The sequence below is a fragment of the Echinops telfairi genome, unplaced genomic scaffold (genome assembly GCF_000313985.2).
Source record: "Echinops telfairi isolate 266 unplaced genomic scaffold, ASM31398v2 ScPeMD7_7457;HRSCAF=8495, whole genome shotgun sequence".
Classification (NCBI taxonomy): Eukaryota; Metazoa; Chordata; class Mammalia; order Afrosoricida; family Tenrecidae; genus Echinops; species Echinops telfairi.
The window spans coordinates 25,473,622-25,489,366 of record NW_022111357.1 but is presented as its reverse complement, the minus strand read 5'-3'; the positions used below and the strand labels follow the sequence as shown (position 1 = coordinate 25,489,366).

The 15,745-nt window shown below is 50.2% G+C and overlaps 1 protein-coding gene across 4 annotated transcripts in view; it reads right to left on the bottom strand.

The window, feature by feature from the left end:
* The window catches only part of TMCO4 (transmembrane and coiled-coil domains 4), a 97,729-nt gene that overhangs the window by 44,812 nt on the left and 37,172 nt on the right, over positions 1-15,745 (bottom strand). For all 4 annotated transcript variants that reach the window (XM_045299191.1, XM_045299193.1, XM_045299192.1 and 1 more), the window contains 3 exons: positions 12,315-12,447; positions 3,720-3,817; positions 59-202 (listed from right to left, as the gene is read on the bottom strand). In XM_045299191.1, coding sequence (XP_045155126.1) covers positions 59-202; positions 3,720-3,817; positions 12,315-12,447 — 375 coding nt within the window. The remainder of the gene's footprint in view (positions 1-58; positions 203-3,719; positions 3,818-12,314; positions 12,448-15,745) is intronic.

The following is a 15,745-nucleotide window of genomic DNA, read 5'->3' as shown; positions in this document are numbered from 1 at the left end:
CACTTTAGATGCTGGGCTGCCCTTGTTGAAAAGACCTCGCCGTTGCTCTTGAACTTACCGGTCAGGCCAGCTCCAGCGGCACCGAACAGTGAGGTCATGACGGCTATGCCGGCCACTGAACCAAGAGCAGCTGCCCCAGCACTGCCAATGATTGTCGCGGCGCCCGCGGCCACCAGAGGGGCAGCTAGACCCCCGGTCACACCTGTAAGGAAAGCAGCTGATGGTGGGCAACCATGGGGATGAGGGCCTGGCCTGCTGGGTTTGAAACCCCCCCCCCTCTGCCCCCCAGCTGCCCACTGCTGTCTCCATGGACTCTTCTAAGAATACTAGTGAGCACGCGGCGGGTGGAGCAGCCCTGGTGGCCACACCAACCCCAGCTACTGCTGAGTGTGTTCCACTGGCCATCGCTGCCCCATGTGCTTCCGAGGAACACTGCCCCATGGATGCTCGGGGGCTGAGTGTTTTGGAAGTAGGCTGCCAGGTCTTTTGGACAAGACCTCTTCAGAGTGTTGAAAAAACAAGGAGGTTACTTTGAGGACTCAGATGCACCTGAGCCAAGCCATGGTCTATCCAATCGTCTCAAATGTTTGCAAAAGTTGGACTCTGAATAGAGAAGACTGAAGAGAAATGGGTGCAATTGAATTATGGTGTTGGGAAAGAACATCGAACGTGTCAAGGACCGCCAGAAGAGCCAACAAATCTGCCTCGGAAGTAGCGCAGTCAGAAGGCTTCTTAGAGGCAAGGATGGGGAGACTTCATCGCATATACTCTGGACATGTTGTCAGGAAAGACCAGTCCCTGGAGAAGGACATCATGCTTGGTAAAGCGGAGGGGCAGCAACAAAGAGGAAGACCCTCAAGGAGATGGTTTGACACTGTGGCTGTAACAATGGGCTCAGGCCAGGCATAGGAACCATTTTAAGGATGGGGCAGGATCAGGCAGGATTCCCGCTGCTGTACATAAGGCTGCTGTGAGCTGGGACAGACTCAATATCTCCTAACGACACTCACAACAACTCACAACAAACAGACAGATGTTTGTTCTCTGGCAGTTTATGACATACTCGATATTTTTGCCGACACCATGGTTCAGAGGCATCCACTCTTATTCAGACTTCCTTATTCATATGCTCTCACAGGTATATGAGGGAACTGGAAACACCACGGTGTGGGTCAGGTACACCCTCATTCTCAAAGTGACTTCTTTGCTTTTTTTTTAAGAGTAGATTTGCTGAATGAAATATGTCCTTATACCTTTGATTCCTGACTATCGCTTCCATGGGCATTAATTGTAAATCCAAGTGGGATAGGTAGGTTTATTGTGCCCACCTGGCCAATAGGAACATTTGGGATTAATAAGGTCACAGTTTGATTAGAGGGCAAAGAGATAAATGGCTTGGCAAGGCCCAGCCCCTTGCCCCCTTCTCTTTGGTGATCAGAACAGTGTGCAGCTGCTTTAGCTAGTTCTCTGCCTCAACTTGTGAGCTACACCACCTGTGGGACACCCAACCCATGGATCCTTTTGCTAGAGTTTGAGGTTCATCTGAGACCTGCTTCGTCATAGCTGCTGGTGTGTGTATCGATTGAGCTTGAGGCTGGTGGATCCTGTCGTCTTGCATTGCTTGAATTTGATATTCCATCTGGGTCTGCTTTACTAAGCTTCTGAGCTGCTGACTGTTGGTGACCCACCCTGCTGTTTGCTGCCTGTGGCCGGACTGCCTGCATTGCTCTCAGGAAGACTCAGCTGTCTGCATCCTTGACCTTGGACCCAGCAGCTCTTGTGAGTTGTAGGACTTCCAGCATGTCAACTGTTCCATGGAAGTGAGTTGAACTGAGCCCTCTGTACTGCTGTGTGGACTAATCAGCTGTTATATTCCTTTGTGCTGTATCTATCTATCTATCTATCTATCTATCTATCTATCTATCTATCTATCTATCTATCTGTCATCTATCAAATCATAAGTGTCCTGGCTTTTTCTCTAGAGAACCCTAACATACCAAGTATAATAAAACCCTTGGTAGCTTTCATCTTTCCTCCATTTATCATAATGTTCTTTGTCGGTCCATTTGTGAGACTTTTTTTCTTCTTTGTAGTCTTTGATCTTCACCAGTAAGTCCTTCAAGTCCTCTTGGCTTTTATCAAGCAAATTGTATCATCTGAACATCACAGGCATTAATGAGTTTTCCTCTTTCCTCCAATCCTGGAACCACATTCTTCCTCATGTACTTTACCTTCTTGGATGACTTGCTCAGCGCATAGATTGAATTAAGTATAAGTGAAAGGATCCAACCCTGACACACACACTTCCTGATTTTAAGTGACACAGCATCCCTTCATTCTGTATGAATAGTTTCCTCCTGGTCTATATTCAGGTTCCGCATGAGCACAATAAAGTGTTCTGGAATTCCCATTCCTAATGTTGTTCACAATTTGTTATGATCCACACAGTTGAGTGCTTTTACAGAGTCAATAAAACACAGGTAAACATCTTTCTGGTAGTCTCTGTGTTCAAGCAAAACCATCTGACATCAGAATTGATATCCCCAGTTCCTCTTCTGAATCTGGCTTGGATTTCTGGCTGACGTATTGCTCCAACTATGTTTTTAATTACCTTCAGGAAAATTTCACTTGGTGTGATCCTACTAATCATGCCCATTAATTTCTGCATTCTGTTGGATCACTTTCTTTGGAATGGGCACACATATGGATCTTTCCCCTGTGGTTGGCCAGGTACTGTCTTCCAAATTTTATGGCCTAGATGAGTGAGTGCTTCCAGTGTTTCACCCATTTGTTGAACAGCTCGATCGGCTCTTTCAGTTCGGGGAGGCCTGCTTTCCACCAATGCCTGCAGTGAAGCTTGGGCTTCTTCCTTCAGTACAATTGGTTCTTGATCCATCTCCTACCCCCTGAAATGGTGGCATGTCCATCAACTCTTTTTGGTACAGTGACTCTGTATATCCTTATAAGAGGGAGGGAGGAGCGTTAGGGTTGGATAAAGGGATGTGATGAAGGATGTGGAGGTTGTAGTGATTGGACCATGAGTCAAGGAATATAGGCAGCCTTTACTACAGTGCTTCCTAAAGTGGGTGAGACCACCCGTTAGGGGATGCTGGAATGATCCAAGTGGGCTGCAAAGGCAGACACCCACTCTCTCTTGGATTACGAGATGTAGCACAAAAGCTTTTCATTGCCAGTGGGGCACTGAGTAATTCTTTTTTCTTTCTAAACAGAGGACAGTGGAGCAAATACGCTTTGGAACCTATGCTGGTGAAGAAAACAAAGCAACAGATTCTCCCACAGTGCCTCCGGGAGGAACCAGGCCCACTAACATCTTGATTTGGGGCCAGTAAGATGCAATTAGGATACCTCTACACTGCAAGATAATCTATCTCTGTTGTTTACAGCAACAAGGCTAAGTGAACTGGAGACACACAGTAGGGCAGCAGGGCCGGGGGAATGGGGGCTGAGTGGTGGAATCACTGGGCCCAGGAGGAGACACATCACTTGGCCGAGGCTGACTGCAAATGGCTGAGGGAGTTCACAGGTTGTTAAAGATGGCTGTTAAAAGAGGGACTGGATGCCTATCTGGGGTGGGCATCTCAGGGAATGGCTACCTTTGAGGGCCTTCACTCCATCTCAGGCCACCTCCCAGCCGATCCCCCTGCATGCTGCACTCTCATGCCCAGCCTGGCATCACTTCTTCTTCCACACCGCCTTACCGATCACGGTCCCGCCTCCGACGGTCGCCAGGCCTATCAGGAGATAGCGTTTCCATCTCCTCCGAGTTTCTTTCTTCTTTCGGGAGGCCTCAGCCATTCTGGTGGGTGGAAGAGGCTTTAGAGTCAGCTGTGCTTGGGAACCCCTGAGACCTCCCTGCTCACCAACCTCTCCACTGGGGTCAATACTGGGTACACTGCCATGCAGAGCCAGGCACCCAAGTCACCCTGGGCCCAGTGATGACCTTTAATAAGCTGACAGCACCCTAAAGCCCAGCTGGGAACCCCAATGTATGGGTGTGCTACTTACCCAACAGGTCCGTCCTAATGGGCTTGCAATGTGAATAACAGAAAGACAAGAAAATAACAGCAGCAGCAAGAGAAGCACACACAAATATCTTTAAACAGACAGACCCGGAACGAGGACAAATTAGAACCACAGAATCCATTGCTCCCTGGCCATCCTCCCTCCCTCGCCCCGTCCCACTGCCGTCTCAGACACTTGGAAACCAATTTCCCTCAGACCAATCATTTTGGAGATGGGTTAGGGAAGGTCAGCATGGGCGACCTTGACCTTGGAGCGATGTCTGGAATTGCTCAGACTTGAAAGTTAAAAGCTGTACAATTCAGCAACAGGAAAGACTTGAGAGTAGATTGGGGTCAGGCGGGGCCTGAGATGACTGCTGTGTGGGTTCTGGGGTGTCACCAAGCCTGGCTTCTTTCCTGCCGGGGAGTCAGTCCCTCGGCCACTTTGAAGCCACCAGGGGTGAGATGGGGGGTCGGGGGCTGCGGTCATTATTAGCTCGGACTCTGAACTGACGGAGGAGTTTGGACAACGGCTCTGTCTGAAGTGATGCCAAGAGAGGAGGACCATAAAAGCAGCAGCAAGTTAATAAGTACAGAGGGCTCCCTGCCAGCCGGCCACCGTGCTCCGCACTGCAGTTAGTCTCATCCTGAGATAAGATTGTCCCCATATTCCGAGTATAAAGGATACACAGAGGGGCTGCGGGGGTCCATTCAGAGAGCATCTGCACAGCATTTAGCAAATGGCTGGCACACTGCACGTGTTCAGGGAGACCGTGGCTGGGTCTCTGAGTCAGAGGGCACTGCCAACAGGGAGTCCCTGAGGGTGAACCAGGGACCGCACTCAGGCGCTTGAGCCCACCTGGAGGCAGCTCGGAAGAAAGGCCTGGCAGTCTACCTCCCCAAACGGAGCCGTGGAAAACTCTACGGGGCAGTTCTCCTCCGGCCCACGTGGGGTTGCGATGCGTTTGAATAGGCTCAATGGATGCTAGCTGGGTTTTTGCTGTTATTCTATTTCACCTCCCCGAGCCTCAGTTTCCTCGTGTGTAAAATGGGGGGATCATATCGACTTTGTTGGGGATCAATGAAGAGACTGTTGGTTTGTACAGAGCAAATCCATTCATCCTTCCATCCACCCAGTCCACACTTGGCTGGAGAGGAGGCTGTGCACCGCCACTTTCCACGCCGCCTTTGTGGAAGCAGAGCAAAGCCCAGGCTCCCCTAGTGCTTGTTTCAGCCCCAGCCCCCTCCTCGCAAGCCAGAGACACAAAGCGGCTCATTCTCCAGTGCCCAAAAGAGACAGGATTTGGGTTGAGGATCTGCGCATCTGCCGTGGCTTCTGCCGAGGAGCCTGCCAGTCACGGAATCCCACCCAGAGGGCCTCTCTACGTTGGCTTCTGTGCCTCTGCAGGGAAGCCGCGCGAGGCACTGTCCTGGACGCCTGGCAGGGGCTCATGGGCAACGTGGGCTGTGGTGAGCAGACATTCATCTCCGTGGAAGCGTGGACCACAGGCATCGAGCCGAGATGGAGAGCTCAGGTTCTGAAGTCAGGATTCAAGCGCACTCACGTTGGCCTCGGTGGTGCACATGGTTACGGGCTCGGCTAGTAACCAAAGGTTTGTGGTTCAGACCCACTCAGAGGTGCCCGGGAAGAACGGCCCGGTGATCTGCTTCTGAAAGTCCAGCCAAGAAAAGCCTGTCCTCTGCACACATGGGGTGGCCATGGCTGGAGTCCACTGGATGGCAACGGGTTTTATTTCAGACACTGGCTCAACGCCTCGCTCCACTCTTGTATCGCGTTCCCACTCACCAGATCCTCTGCGGTCTCTTCCTAGGGAGGGCAGATGAGTGGCCACGTGACCCACTTCAGCCAATGACATGTAGGTGGAAAGAAGAGCGCCGTGGAAGAATCTTTAAGGCCAGGGTAGGATCCTGAGAGGTCGTCTCCTTTCAGTCTGCCCTGAGACCAGCCACCTTCCAGAAAGAGGCTGGTCTGTCGACTGGGAATGACGCCTCAGAATGACGATCAAACCAAACACCAGAGTGGGCTGACTCCTGACTCAGCGGGACTCGATAGGAGCCCTGGTGGCACAGTGGCTATGCAATGAGCTGCTAACCGCAGGGTCAGCAGTTCAAAGCCATCAGCTGCTTGTGGGAGAAAGATGAGGTTTTCCCCTTCAGTCAAGAGTAACAGTCTCTGAAACTCACGGGGGCCATTTCATCCTGTCCAGCAGGGTCACTATGAGTCGGCATTCCCTCGATGGCAGTGAGTTTGGACAGTTCTTGGATGGGGCCGCTGTCAGTCAAAAGGGACTCGATGGTCGTGAGTTTGGTTTTGGTTATAAAGGGAGTGGATGGTGAGCTCAAACTGCCAATCCCTCATTGAGCAGCCTAGCACTGATCCACCATGTCCCCAGGCCTCCTCCGAGGGAAAGCAGTGTCCACTAAAGCTTGATGGACACACGGCATGAACAGGAAACACACCTGGATGCGATGAAGGTTTGAGCTCATTTGTCACTGCAGTCACACCTGAGCTCTGCGGAGTCACGGACCGATGTTGTGACGGTGCACAAAGTACTTGTCAGCCCTGAGTTTCCGCATTCAAATGGGAATGAGCAACCCCCAACCCCTGCGGAAAGCGCAGCTTCCCGGGCCTCAATCTGGGGACCCAGTGTAGACTCTGTATCCGTAACAAGCTCCTCTAGGGATGCTGGCTGTAGCGTAAATGCCGACTCATGGCAACAGCCCCCCCAGGACAGAGTAAAACTGCCCCACAGTCTCCCAGGTTGTCAACCTGTACAGAAGCAGACTGCCATAACAGTCTCCCATGGGCCAGCTCATGGGTTTGAACTGTTGGCCTTCTAGTTTGCAGCAAGCACTTTAAGCACGGCACCACCAGGGATCTGTAATCTTGCCCCATGGTTGTTGCCATGACCGTTCCTTTCACTGTCACCAGGATTGCTTCCTGAGCACAGGCTTGTGAGAGGCTTTGGGCCTTCACTATGATCACTATTCAGTACACTATTCAGGAAGGCTGGGGATGAGATGGAACACTGGTGGCATAGAGGTTATGCATTAGGCTGCAATCTGCAAGGTCGGCAGTTCAAAACCACCAGCCGATCCACAGGAGAAAGATGGAGTTTTCTACTCTTGGAAAAAGTTAGTCTCGTAAACTCACTGGGGCAGTGTCCTATAGGGCTTCTATGAGCCAGCGCCGACTCGATGGCCGTGAGTAGTGAGTGGCAGAGGCGACGTTTCCAGCAGAGTTCACGGCCTGAGAAGAAATTCAAACCGCTGAGGACACACCGGAGGAACCTGCACCTGAACTTGCCACCGCTTGGGATCGGCTGCAGGTAGCTTCAGCTGACACAGGGAATGGGCCTGCAGGGTGGGGACGAGGTTCTCGAGGGCCCCTGCCATTATCCTGAGGTGGGTCTAGGACAAGTCGCCCAGTTGTCCGGGGTCTCGGCTTCGTCATGGATGAAATATGAATGGAGAGAAAGGGAGACAGGGCACAAGCTAATACAGCAGAGCCCTGGGGGTGCAAACTGAACAGTTGGTGGTTCAAAAGGCAGTGTACTTCCCAAAAGATTGCAGCCTTGGAAACACGCCGGTGGTTCCACTCTGGCACGCTACGCATTGGCACCCACTTGATGGCACCCACCGGCATTGTAGCACCCAACAGGAAAGTACAATGATGACCATCCATCCTGCCTCTTTCCTTGCCTTCCTGGCTGCCTTCAGAATAAAGTGTCACCACCACCATGACACGCAGGCCCACTGAGACCTGGTCCCTGTCCACCTCTCCAGCCTCACCTCTGGTCACTTCCTCACTCACACTTTACACGGACCTGCTCCATGTGCACCAAGTCTCTGGAGCTCTGCCCCTTCAAAGACCTTGTTGCCTTTCTTTGGGTGGTTAACCGGAGTCAGCTGGTGTGACATTTCTTCGAGGAAGCCTGCTCTCAGCCCCAAGACTGTGGAAACCCTCTAACTTTGTGCCCCTCTAATCCTCTCTACCATATAATCCTGGAGTTCTAGACCAGTGAGTTTTGAAGGGTAGGCTTTGGATCAATTACATCAGAATCACCATAAGGTACCTGCGGAAAGCGCAGCTTCCCGGGTCTCCATCTGGGGACCCAGTGTAGACTCTGTATCCGTAACAAGCTCCTCTAGGGATTCGGCTGCATCTAGTATTTGATTATCACTGGGCCAAACTTTTAGGGCATGGAGTAAGCCTTCTCCAGTTCTCCCACCTCAGTATCCGACCCTGGGCCTGGAAAGGACAGGGGATTCAGAAAAGGGACATTCACCACCGCGTCCCTCACACACTGTCCATATCTAGGAAAACCCGAGGGACACAGAGCACACGTTGGGACAAAATAATATAGTTGAGCTACATCATAGGCCAATCGTCAACAAGAAGGAAACTTCTGGAATATGAGAGCAAATCTGAAATCGATTGATAACGCTCACTCCAGATTTGTAACTCGAGAACAGAGTCAAATTCTCAAGTTGGTGCCACTGGCGTATCTCAGCCTCACCAGCTTCTGGACTGTCCCCGCAGTGATGGACTGACACCGCAGACTGTGACAGCCGGGAGCTCCATGGGAAGAACCCAGAGTGAGTACAATTCTTGAAGGCTGTGTTCCTCAAATGCCGGGGGCTAGGACGCCCAGTTGATTTTACCAAAGACTGGATGGATGGCCTCCTCTTCGCTTGAATATTCTGCTTTGTATTCCTGGTTAAATGTTACCCAAAGTGCCCGACTTGAGTCAGTTCTTCCTAAGGTTCTCCGGCTAAGGAACACTCTTGTAATGTTCCCCATCAGTGTCTATCGATTGCTCTGTGTCTCTAAGGATGGGAACATTCTTGGGAATCGTCCCGCATATAAAGTGACTATCTTGCCCCGTCATCCACCACTGCAGCACTTAGCACCGACAATGACGGCAGTTGTCCGACCAAATGCCAACGTGGAAGGCACAAGTGGAGGCGGAGACGGCCACCCGGGGGCCTTGTAGAGTGCTTTCTGTTCCCATGGCTGACTTCGCCACACTGATTAGATAGGAGGCCAGGCTACACCAGCACCTGCCTGTTCTAGGATGTCAGCAATGACCTTGACTTGGCCTTCCACTTCAACCTTTCAAAGACACAGGTGGAAGCGAAAGCAGATGCCCACACTGCCCACCTCACAGACCCACAAATAACTAAATATAACTAATTGCCATCTTATCTCCTATGAGAGGTTGTCCCCTTATCTCACTTACCTCACTACCACTGCCTTCTTCTATCGCCTTCTCTTGAGCTTATCTTCAGAAGGTCTAGAGACCGTTTTATAATAAAAACGCCATAAAAGAATTATCTTTACTGCTTTCTTCAGAATTAAGGAGGGCACTTGGAATGGTCAATAATGACCCTGGGAATATAGTAAGTGACATACAATCTAGATATCACGAAGGCTGACTCAGACCAGCCTGTTTGGAATTGTGGCCCTGCCACTGACCATGGGGTAACCTTGGGTGAGCTACATCTGTCCGTTTCCTCATTTGTGACACCTTCAAGGGACTGTTGAATCGCTGGCATAGTGTAAGCACCCAATCAAATTCAATCATTGACGTTATTATCCTGAGGGGAACTAGTCTCAACCTTCAGAGACCTGGTGGCGTAACAGGCTTACACTGAGCTGCTAACCAAAGTCAGCGGTTCAAACCCAGCAGCCATTCGCCGGGAGAGGGATGAGGCTGTTGGCTGCTGTAAAGATGGAAAATTTCAGAAACCCAAAGGGGCAGTTGTCCACTGTCCTGTAGGGTCGCTAGGAGTCAGAATCTGCTCCAAGGTGGTGAGTCTGGTTTGTTTCTTCGGAGTTTCAACCTTCAACAGTGTCTTAGTTAAAGCTTACTGAGCACTCACTAGGCAGCCATGCATTGGGTATGTACTTCCTAACTGAATCTCCATGTTATAGATCAGTGTTTCCTGGGCGTGCATGCGTACGTGCATGTATGCACGTGTGAGTGCTGGACCGGTCCAAGGAGGCTGCAGAAGCAGACGCCTGCACTGCATCTTAGATCATGGGCCACAAAAGTTTTTCATTGCCAGGACGCGCTGGGTATTTTTTTCCTGAAAAGCGTGTGGTAGGCCAATTAAAGTTTGGGAACCCATGTTGCAGATGGAGAAAACCGAGACACAGCTAAATCTCGTCCCTAGACAAGGAGGGGACGCTAGGGTAGGCTTAAGGCTCCGATGGGGTCCTAGGAGTAGAAAGCTGGAGCAGCACAGCCTGAACCTCCGCTGAAGACCATCACCTTGCAGTGCCAAGTGGTAAGCTCACCTCTCAGAAACACAGACTGTCAGCGTTCAAATGGAAGCCACCAAACTCAAGGGCAGACCTGCTCCCTGTGGATTTCATTGCGGGAGTAGAAAGCCTCATCTGGCTCCCTTGTAGCAGCTGGTGGTTTCGAACTGCTGACCTTGTGGTTAGCAGCCCACACCACCAGTGCTTCCTACAGCATTACAAGAAACCTACATTTAACTCGGTCTTTCAGTTTTGTGTCTTGAAGTTGTACAAGTGGAAAACTGGTTCCCAGAGAGAGCAAGTGACGCGCCCCAGGCCACCTCGACAGCTGGTTACAGGATCACAATGAGAACCAGGTCTCCTGGCCGAGCGGTCACTATCTGTTCTCTGGCTTCTGGCCCTTCTGGAAACCACCAATAGGATCTGGGAAGTCGACAGAGCCCCTAAAATTGAGTAAAAAACTACAGGGGTGCATTTGTCCAAGGAAAGGGTCCACACTTAATAAGAATGGTTACAGTGTTGTTGTTAGATGCTGTTGGGTCAGTTCTGACTCCTAGTGACCCCATGCACAGCCGAATGAAACACTGCCTGCTCCTGAATTCTCCTCCTCATTGTGATGTTTAAGCCTATTGTTGCAGCCACTGTGTCGAGCCCTTGAAGCACAGGTGAGCTCACCGGAGTCAGACGAGAACTCGTCGGGAGTTGCCCTTCTCATCCCACTCTGCAGGTGAGTACTGATGGCCCAGACAAGTTCAATAACTTACCCAAGCTCATGTGGCTGGGAAGTGGCAGGGATGGATTGTGCCAGACCCAAAGAAGTTTGGGACTCCTGTTTGACATCTCTTTCTGACCATAAAATTTCCAAACCATAGCTAAGAGATTCCTTCATTTCAGGGCACATAATAAGACAGTACAAGTTTCCAAAACAGTCAAAGCACCTGGGCAGCCCTTGTGTTTATGGTACCTGGATTCAGGTGTTTTTTTTGTTTTTTTTTAACTGACAGTTCTGGCAGCCAAAGCAAGTCTGTTTTCAGGTCACGTCAAGGGACCAAGTTTCCTCCTTCCTCAAGGAAACACGTCTCCCTTTGCCCTCCAAATCTGGGCAGGAGTGCAACTCTGGCTCAACGTGGCTTCAGACCTTAATGCCCAGCTAGGCTGAGCTGGCACAACTTGGTTGATCAAAGAGAGCTGCTGCAGCCTGACAAGGGTTGGGGAGACGTGCCTGATGCAAGGAGCCCACAATTAGGCTGCAGCGGTGATTGATTTATTGCTCTTGGATTAGCTCCTGTGTGAGGTGTTTTAGAAAGAGCTGCTCTCTGGCCTAGTTACTTGTATATACACTGCTCCTTACCAGACGTAGACAGCAAAATTGCCCTACAACTGTTAGGCACCGGAGCACGTGCGGGGTGGGGGGTAAGGGGGAAAGGAGGAATCCTATCTACTGAGCATTTGCTATGTGTCAGCCCTGGGGCAAGTATTTTCTAATATGATTGCATGTGTTTTTTTCACAGTGACCCTGGGAGAACAGTATATGCCACATGACATATAAGAATATAGTGGTTTAGCGAAAGGGTTGCACAGTGGATGGGTGTCAGAAGTGGGATTTGAACCCAGGACGGTTTGGCCTCATGGGCTCAATCCAGCCTGTGAGAGCCTGAGATGGAGCAGGGGTCAGGGCCAATATTAGACTTGTGTATTCATGGCCCTGGGCAATGATGTATTTGACCCTGTCTTCTTATGAGTGAGGAAACTGAGGCCCAGAGGGGGAAAGTGACTTGCTAAGGTGACACAAGGAGTCAAGGCTACAAAGAAGACTCCTCGCTCTTTGCCCAGGATTCCTTCCACCGCCCAGCACCTCCACTTCATGGGGAGAAGAGGGTGCTGCTATTTGAAAAGTCAATGAGGGGGCTTCACAAGCTTTTCAGAAACTGAAAGGAAAAGATAGCAAAAGCAGAAGCCCTCAATGAGTGCCCGGGGCGGCTCGAGTCACAGGTCTCTCTTACTCAGATTCCTCCTCTTTGCTTTCCTTCAGGCTCTCAAGGAATGTCTCTTCAAGGATGTCCAGCTCCTCCAGGGGCACCTGGAGCAGGGAGGTCAGGCGGCACACAAGGACTCTGGCCCGAGCATCATAGCGCCCTTGAGAGAAAGACAACACAGGTAAAGACTCGGCTCAGGTCTAGCTCAGAGATGTTTGCAGCAGTGTCAACCATAGAGACCCACCCTGCAAGTGTCCTCCATGCACACGCCCTGGGCAAACAGCCAGTCTAACAACTGGACTGTGATGGGATACCACATCACGCCTAAAACTGATGCCACTCAGGAGCCAGATAATGTGGCCCACAAAATCAGCCGAGGTCAGAGTTTTAAATCCCAAATCTGTGAAGGGAGTGATCCAAAGTAGGTGCTCAGAGACAGCACTTCAGGGAGTGTGCAGAGGTACTAACTTTCTGAAAGGAAGTTTGGCAAGACTCCTACCCACAACTCCAACAACGTGCAGACTGTTATGTCAGGCAATTCACACTTTAAACCTCAGGTAAGAAAACAATTCCGAGGGAGAACTTATTTGGTATATAAAGGCACAACCGATTCATGTATTTAAGCCATGAAATTGGAAACCATCTGAGGCTCTAATAATAGGGGGTCAGTCCAATAGCATGACACACCCACACAGTGAGGAACTATGGAGCCATGAAAATGATGTATGTCCCCCCAAAAGTTAGTGATGCTAGAATAAATGCCTATGTAATAAAACAAAATTTTAAAAAGGGTAGAAAATTGTCTTGATGGTATACACACACACACATATATATCATATGTATATAAGGGAGTACCCAAATAAAACCAGATTTTTTCAAAGCTATTATTTAAACTTTTTTTTTTTACCAAACAACCTTATCACTTTCAAAGTACTCTCCATTACACTTAATACATCCTGTCGAATTTGTGACTCCATTCTTGGAAACATTTTTCAAACCCATCTGTTTGGATGCCTGACAGCACCTCCTTGTTTTTTTCTTCACCTCTTCTAAGTCATCAAATTGCTGCCTTTCATGTCCCTCTTCATTTGCAGAAACCAAAAGAAGTCGCACAGAGTGAGGCCAGGTGCATGGGCAAGAGAGGCATGCTGCTTTATGCCCAAAAAGTGGCACACTGAGATGGCGGCATGAGCAGGTGCATTGTCATGGTGACCAAACCAGTCCCCCGTCTGCCGCAAATCAGGCCTCTTGTGTTGCACACTGTTACATAATTCTTTTCAGAGTTTCAAAATAGAAAGCTTGATTAACAGTCTGACCTGGTGGAACGAACTCCGAATGCACTATGAGTAGACATTTTCATCTGTTCGGGAAGTTGATGGACGTTCAGAATGAGGTCTGTCATCAATGGACATTTCACCATTTTGGAAACAAGAAAACTACTCGTATACTTTTCCCATAGTGCTGTCCTTGTAAGCTGTGTTCAACATAAGAGTTTCTGCAGCATTTTTCCCGAGCAGAAAACAAAAGTTCACAGTCGCACGCTATTCTCTTAAATTGGCCATTACACACACAAAGAAGTTTCCAGTGAAACTGCTTTCACGAAAAAAATTCACTGTGCCCAGAGAGAACCTTCCCAGGTGATGCCACTGGGTGCACTAACTCAGAGCGAGTTGCCTGATGCTTGCCTAGTGTAAAAAATGTGTACTACGAAAGCTTCGCTCTGCCCAGAGCAATTAGGTAGTTTTTGGGGGGATACCTATATATATATAGTCTTTCCAAAATGACCCATAATGATTTTGCATTAATTTTATAACTGGAAAAGTTAATCCATCAGAATTGAACCAAAGGTGGTCTCTCTGAGCTATAATTTCATAGCCCAGAAGCTCACAAGAAAGGTTAGTAAACGGTCAGGCAGTTCTTCAGCAGCGGAACACAGAACTGCCCGATGAGCCAGCAATCCCAATCCCAGGGCTGGACCAGAAGAAGCGAAGGCAGCAATGCAGACAGAAACCTGTACACAACGTTCACAGCAGCAGTTCCACAGCAGCCAAAGACGGAAATAGCTGACAGGCCCACCACTAGATGAGTGGGTAAACGAAATGCGGTCTGTACACGCAATGGAATATTACTCAGCCATGAAGAGAAAGTTCTGACGGACGCCATTGAAAATACTGTCAACACTGTGCCTTGAAGACGTGCTGCTGAGCAAGCCAGGCAGTCTGTCCCGCTCACGTGAGATCAGCAAACATATAAAATCCATTGGCATGAGTTGATCCTGATGCGTAGCCACTCCACAGGATCGAGTAGGACTGACCGCCCTGCCCGCCCCCCCACCGACCCCCGGCTCCCAGGGATGTAAATCTTTTCAGAAGCAGACTGCCACATCTTTCTTGGGAGGGGCGAACTGGTAGCTTCTAGTCGCTGACCTTTCGGTTAGCAGGACAGAGAGCTCACAATTGACTAGTGGCTACTAGGGTGGAGCACTGCTTAGGGGCACCGAGTTTATGCTAATGGTAGTAGGATCCTTTGGAACGGAGTCGTGGAGACGGTAGCACGATCGGTAGAGTTAAAGTCACTGAAGGACATGTGTAGAAATGGTGTGGGTCATTGTGTCTATTTTCACCAGAATGAAAAAGAAAAGGTTAACCTTTGGTAGTAACATTTGGGTAGGGGATCTGAGTAGGGCAGCCAGAGCCCCGGTGAAGACTTCTGTCCTTAGGATCCTATGTTGCTTCCGACTCACAGTGACCTTATGAACAACAGAAGGGACCACTGTTGTCCCCTGACTCTGCTTCCATCACTAGCCTGAGCTGTTGGACCCATCCCTTCTATACACAGGGAAGGCAGACAACTCGCCTTTGTGTGGTACAAAGTCCCTTCTGTGTTTCCGCTTGGCCGTGTCATCTCAGACCAGGACACCATCCAGTCACCCAAGAGACTCCCTCTCCCTCAACCCTCACACCCACTGTCAGCGCATCTATTGCATTCCACCCAATATCCTCTCTTGGTTGTCCATTTTGCCTCTCCCCACTCCCACCTGAGCCTCAGACTCTCTGGTGGCCTGTGCCAAGCAAATCTTTCCTGGTCCCTGGCCTCAGGTGTCACACTCCCTCCCCATCACATCTCTGCCCACAGAGCCCAGCCCAGGACTCTTAGCCCGCTCAGTGCCCCAGGATAGGCAGGGACTCCATGTTAGTGGTGCCACTGAAGAGGCTCCTCAGAAGCCCGGGAGGAGCAGACTTCCAGCCCCCACCCCCACCCCTGCCGAGTCCCCTCCCTGATCTCGCTCACAGATCACACGAATGGCTCCCAGGCCTGGAGATAGGACCACAGAGACGGGACCACCAATGTGTTCCTCTTCCCATGGGGATGAGGGAGAGGTGAAATCGGTCACAATGGGAACCAATGTCAATCGAGCTCTCTGACCTCCCTCAAACTTTCGGATTCCATTCCCTGGA